A 6,695-nucleotide genomic window follows, 5' to 3' on the forward strand; every position below is an offset into this window, starting at 1 on the left:
TTCGTGCAAAAGTACCTACTAAAGCAAAGTGTTGTAATCTCATTTTTCCTGCAGATATTAGGTCACATTCCATTAACCTGCGAGCAGGTGTCAGTCGGTGCTGCCAGCTTATTGTGCCATTCGTCATAAATGACTGAGCGAAGCACACATAACATCATGGTTGAATAAACGCATTTTAATGAGCTTGGGTGTTTAAGGCGCCTACTGCTGCTGCTCCATTCACTGTTATGAAGCATCTCCTCTGTAACACATATGGCTGTTTAACTGGGGAACTATACTGCTTTGTCTTCTCGCCAGCTGAGATGAAATAATTTGCTGAAGAAAGAGGGTAAACAAGCAGATGGAAACGGCTTTTATTGCCGCGTGCACACCACTGGTAAAGCACCGCCACACAATATTGATTAAATCGTATCCGAGCGCCCCCTTTTGGCCTCTCTTAAAAGTGTAGCTTTTTAACCCTCTCTTTTTTACTGAGTCACATCAAGCAGCTGCTAAGGAAACAGTGGATGAATAAATCAATGTGTTTGGCTTTAGATAAACAACCGAGGCCAGACCTTGGAATAATCTGTGTCATTTAAATTACTTTGCATTATTTATATTTTTTTATGGATGTGTCCGTTTAAAACACAAATATATATATATATTTTTTTTTTTTCCCAGTTTTTCTTGGAATTTACATGAGGACACGTTTCTAGGAAAAGCGTCAGTTCTAAAGTGATTCTGTGGAAGTTATGTTCTTGTTTACGCACATCAGCCGAATCGGCAGTCCGTCGTTCAATGCTTCCATCATTTTTATGTGCTGTTTTTTTGAAAGCTCTGATTGCTCCCGTTTCCCGGTGCACCCGTCCTGTCTACACTGGAACTGACAGACTGACGCACCAGAGGGAGTTCTGTCCGCTTCCCCTCCTCCTCCAGCTTTACACAGAGAATCGTGTACTTACTCAATGAGCTGTGACGCGAACATAGGGGGCGGGGTCCACAGGGCGCATAAATGCTCTGCTCCTGTCCGGTGTTCAGACAGAAACACGAACGGAGAGCAACATAACTGCCTTTTTAAACACAATCCAGGCACTCGGTAATAAAACATGATCAAGAAAATGTCTCCGTCCGACAGCGACTTTGACATCCCGGCTAAGAACTGCTATAGGATGGTGATCTTGGGCTCCACCAAAGTTGGGAAAACGGCCATCGTGTCCCGGTTCCTGAACGGGAGATTTGAGGAACAGTACACGCCGACCATCGAGGACTTTCATAGGAAATTGTACAACATCAAGGGGGATGTTTACCAACTGGACATACTAGATACATCAGGGAATCACCCTTTCCCCGCCATGAGGAGACTCTCCATACTGACAGGTACTTTAATTGCCTTTGTAAATGGTGCCAATTTGGCCACATTGTAGTTTCGTGCGCCTTTACGCACGGGTGTAGCGTGCGTCACTGCTTTCCATGTATCGTATTGTGTTCATGCACATGCAAAATGCATGATGAGCATATTCAGTGCAGAAAAAGTTAACCAAAGCATCCCTTTTCCCTCTCACTAGGTGACGTGTTCATTCTCGTCTTCAGCTTGGACAACCGCGAGTCCTTTCAGGAGGTGCTGCGCCTCAAGAAGCAGATCTACGAGACCAAGTCGTGCCTGAAAAACAAAATCAAGGAGAACATCGAGGTGCCTCTGGTGATCTGCGGAAACAAGGGAGATCGAGAGTTCCACAGAGAGGTGCAGCAGGACGAGATCGAGCAGCTGGTGGCCAGCGACGACAAGTGCGCTTACTTCGAGATCTCGGCCAAGCGCAACGAGAACGTGGACAAGATGTTTCAGACTCTGTTTACTTTGGCAAAGCTACCTCACGAGATGAGCCCCGACCTGCACAGGAAGGTATCCGTGCAGTACTGCGACATGCTTCACAGGAAGTCGCTGAAGCACAAGAAGCTGAAGGACATTGGGGAGGCGTACGGCGTAGTGACTCCGTGCGCGCGGAGACCCAGCGTGCACAGCGACCTTATGTACATTAAGGAGAAGGCCATCGGAGGAGGCCACGGGAAAGACAAAGAGAGGTGCGTGATCAGCTAAGGGGAGCACGAGGCGCAGACTTGAAACCCCAAACTATCTGTTAAAAGAAGGTGCCTGGCGCGTGCAGAGCGGCCGGCTGCTCCTCTGACGTAGTGCGGAGCTTTGAAGATGCCGCCGTTGCTGATGCCGCGCGCTCACACGCTCCACCGTTTCCATGGACACTGACCGGGACACCCGAGTCCGCTTTAAAACTCCACCGCCCACGAGACGTATGAGAATGTTAGCTTGTTCTGTCAGTCAAAGCCTAATCTGTGATGTGGCTTCATACATTGTGAGACTCGCGCGTCGAAGCGTAAAATGTGCTTTGTTGACGTTTCAGCTTTGGACAGCTGCCAGAGACTCAAAAGGCTTAGGAGGTGCAATGTTAGCAGAGACAATGCTGTTTACATTTTATTGTAGGTTTTCTAAAGGCTAAGTACAGTTGAATGTTTACTCTAAACTTTATTTTTATTGCTGAATGTATTATTTATTGTTGCTGTCGATTTTTTTTTTTTGCAATGAAGTAAAACAAAAATAAAAATAAATCTAATAAAAAACATAAAGTCAAAGTTTTGTTATTTCTTCCTTTTGGTCTGTTATTCATTCCCGTTTTTAGATTATTTTTAAACAGCCTAACACGGAGTTAAGTAAACATTCAGAAGCCTCATGCAGTAAAAAAAAAAACTTTGTGGAGATAGGAGATACTTGTTGGATGTAATTCCACTGGCCTATCATAGAAAAACAGCAGTTTACATCTACTGATTTTCTGCTGATAAAAGTATAAATTTTTCATCCATTTTGTAGACCATAAGATGATCAAACATTTTTCAGACTACCAGGTTTTTAACTTTAGCTCTTCCTGCGGCATCTTTATTCAAATAGAAATTATGCTCATTAAATTAGCAGAAGACAATCCTGAGAAGCATCCTTGGTTATCCTTGGTCAGCTTCATCGTGAAAAAGATAAGAAATATAGCATGGAAACTAACAGAAGCTTGGAAGCAAACTGGTTTGCATCACAGTGAGCATGTGAAGATGAAAACTGCTTAAAATCTAAGTTCAATAAAGGAGAATTCAGATCTCTTGTAAATTCAACTCTATTGGTTACAAATAGGCATTTAGTAGGCTGTTGCAGTTTTTGTGCAGATTCAGGCCTTCCCATGGTTCTTCACTGAAGGCCAAGTATTTGAATTACTAAAAAAGCAACAAAGATAAAATCCGACATGCATAATCCCTCACAGAAGTATGCATATCCCCTGAGATTTTGTTTTTTTATATTGTGTCCCCTTACAACCACAAATGTCAAAGTGTTGTACACAATTTCTGTGTGATAAACCAACACAAACAACAAGCATCAGCTAATAGTGAAGTGGAAGGAAACCACTATATTCCGATATATATGTATTCAGTCCCCCCTCCAGAGTCAATGCTTTGAAAAACCACCTTTTGCTGAAAATACAGCTGGGTGATTCTATAATTCAAGGCACATATGGCATTTCAAAGATGAAATAAAGAAACAGTTCATTTCCCATAAATTATTTTATGTTTTTTATTTTAAACATGGTAAACTTTGATAAATCAGTAATTGTCACACATCTTTCTTACTTTTTTCAGGAAAAATGTATTTGTTACAGAATGATACATCACCTCTGTTATAGACAACATAGACAATGTGTGGAAAAAACAAAAGATTCTAACCAACTTAATTATTTTTCTTTCATTATAAAAACTGTCCTAACACTTCAACTTCAAACTGAATCATGTCACTTAAAATACATTAAAAAATAAAAATAAATGCTTAGTGATTCACAGATTTGTTTGTAAAGGAGCCAATGTTCCTTATTAAAGCTTATCAAATAACAACACTTTTCTAGAAAATAATTGTGCCTATGACATTACAACACTGAAAAGGTCAACCAATGAGGTGTATGAGCCTTAAGACAACAATTTTCTTCTATTTTTGTGAAAACTTTTCATAAACAGAGTTGACTGCTAAAGTTACACAGTTAAATGGTTTTGCCCTGACTTATTATCTTCCTGTGCAGTTTGAAGCTCCTATGTTTCACTAGCCCTGACATCTTCTTGAAATTAAAAAGGAAACAATACTTACAATAGAAGACTTACTGTGCGCTTTAACAGGAGAATGTTATATTAGCTCCCAACAAATTCTAATAAATGTTTTTCTTGTCTAAAATATCTCTGAAAAGTATCATTGAATAGATTTAAATTACACTAAATAAATTTCAATATTTCTCAGTAAAAAAATACATTCCCTCAGCTAAAGTGCCCTTAGCTTAATGTTGTAGTATAGCCCACAGCAGGATTCTGGTTTGACTTTGCGACCTCGAGTCTGTGGTGGGTCTTCTTTTTCTTTGTGCTCTATGTCTCTAGCTCCTCTTGCAGCCTGTGCTCCTCTCCAGTATATTTGCTTTCTCCTCCTCTGTCTTGGTGTTTGGTCTGCCATCAGCTCGACTATCCCTGACTCCTTGTTGCATCTCCTTCTTTCCGTGTTCTGTGTACCATTTTCTTCTCTTCTATCTGGATTGGCATCCTGTCTATCTCAATATCTTCTTTGTTTCTCAGCAGATGAGAGTGGCATATCTAAAGTAAAAAGGTAGGTTGAACTGAAAAAGGCATTGTAATTTATTTATAAATATATTATTGTGTCCTGTCATGGAATTTCAGGCATACCATACAGAGAAGCTGGTTACCAACATGTGCCAGGGCAGATTTGCTCTACAAAAGCGATATCTAAGACTGAATCTTAATTGAATGATTTACTTTACTAAATCCAGACTAGATTCAGCACCAAGTAGGCAGGTCACATAGATGTAATAGTAACCTGTGTTTAAATGACTTACAACAATTTGGAATATTTTTTGTGTGTCCATGCATGGGTGCGTGTGTGGGTGTGTGTGTAGAAATAAGTGTGTTTGTGTTGAGCGGGTGTGTGTGAGCCCAGGACCCCACCATCTCCTGGCAGCAACATCCAGCCCACCTGGTGAGCTAGCCCCAAGTCAGGAATTACTTTAAAACTTATTTATTTAATAAATTACTCATCTAGTTTTGATAATTAACTTTTAAAATTACTAGTCAATAGTTGCATGATGTCAACTATGTTGCTCTATCCTGGTAACAGTTTGACGGCAACAGAATTAACAATTTCAAACATGTTTGTTAGGAACCTGCTAGAATTAAAGCTAAAAGCACATGGCATTAATGAAATCATGGTTTAAAAACTTTTAAATAAATCTCCCTGATCAAAAATCATTGTTGTTTTTTCTTATGATATTACGGTAACAAGATTGACTTTGAAAAAAAGTGGTAATGGTTTATAGACCAAAATAATTTGACAGACAGGGGCATACATACACCTCTGTGTGCTTGAGGTTTTATCAGTAAGAGGAAGTGACATCATTTCACATGGCTGTGGAGGTTATTCCAATAACTACAATAAGGTGACGGAGTTGACAAAAGATTCTTGGACATATATTTTTTAAAGAACAATGGTATTTTTGATTAATTTAATGCAATAGTATTATTAAGTTGGCTATTTAAACATTTAAGAAAAAAAATAATGATAAGTTACCAAAAAATACAAAGATAAAATATGTATTGTTTTCATTACCCATGATGGCAAAAAAAAAAAAACAGTAACTAGCTCGGACAACAAGAAGTCAACAATATTGAAAGTAAATATATTAATGTCATGACTTGTGACATATTATTATCCATAAAAAGGAGTGGACCAAACATAATAACTCTGGACATCAAATGTAATTATAGGATCCCTCTGCTGCAAGTCCCATAAGGAATATCTGCCAGATTTGTATATCTAAAGACTGAGCAATAGCTTAAGCTAAGCTAGAGGAGCAGCTTTTTCAGACTACAAATTATCACTTGGTTTTAGGCTTAGACTTTGACTAGACAATTCTTAGACTTTGATCTGAACCATTCTATGTTTAGTATCGTTGTCCTGTCACCTGGAAGGTGAACTTCTGCCTCTATTAACAACAGCCTCTAACAGAGTTTCTGGCAGAATTACCTTGTATTTATCTCCATCCATTTTTCAAATTAATTCCAAACAGCTTTCTTGTCACCGCCCAAAAAAAAAGCATCCCCATAGCATGATGCTGCCACCTCCGTGTTTCACCTTTAGTTTGTTGTTCCGGGTGATGCGCAGTATTGGTTTATCACTTTATATGTAGGCCAAAAAGTCAAATCACAGTCCCATCTGACCACCAGAGCACGTTCTCCTATGTGTTTGGTATGTCCATTGTGCGGCTTGTGGCGACCTTTAAATCAGACCTCTTATGGCTTTCTCTCAGCAATAGTTTTATTCCAGATTAGTGGAGTGCACGACTAACAGTTGTCCTGCCAACAGATTCTGTCACCTTAGCTGATGATCTTCTAGGTGACTTCTAAAGGCAATTGGCTCCACTGGATTGTATTTAGAGGTATCAGAATAGAGTAAGCTTAAAATGCTGACCACACTTTTTAGATTTTTATCTGTTGAACTTGTAGAAAACCATGTGTCCCTTTCCTTCCAGCTCACAATTATATTGCACTTTGTGTTGGTCTGCCATATAGCATCCTTATAAACTACAATGCAGTTATGAGAAAATGTGGAAAAGGTTTGGGGA

The 6,695-nt window shown here is 39.5% G+C and overlaps 1 protein-coding gene across 2 annotated transcripts; it reads left to right on the forward strand.

The window, feature by feature from the left end:
* Positions 1 to 864: 864 nt before the first annotated feature.
* On the forward strand, positions 865 to 2,622 carry rasd1 (RAS, dexamethasone-induced 1). Of its 2 annotated transcripts, none has more exons than XM_047377327.1 (2): positions 865 to 1,356; positions 1,619 to 2,622. In XM_047377327.1, exons 1-2 carry the CDS (start codon positions 1,086 to 1,088, stop codon positions 2,014 to 2,016), a joined length of 669 nt encoding a protein of 222 aa, XP_047233283.1. In that variant the 5' UTR covers positions 865 to 1,085; the 3' UTR covers positions 2,017 to 2,622. The 2 variants fall into 2 exon arrangements, with proteins under 2 accessions (XP_047233283.1, XP_047233282.1); XM_047377326.1 differs by having other exon boundaries at positions 981 to 1,356; positions 1,545 to 2,622.
* Positions 2,623 to 6,695: the final 4,073 nt, after the last annotated feature.

The sequence above is a fragment of the Girardinichthys multiradiatus genome, chromosome 10, assembly GCF_021462225.1.
Source record: "Girardinichthys multiradiatus isolate DD_20200921_A chromosome 10, DD_fGirMul_XY1, whole genome shotgun sequence".
NCBI classification, from domain to species: domain Eukaryota; kingdom Metazoa; phylum Chordata; class Actinopteri; order Cyprinodontiformes; family Goodeidae; genus Girardinichthys; species Girardinichthys multiradiatus.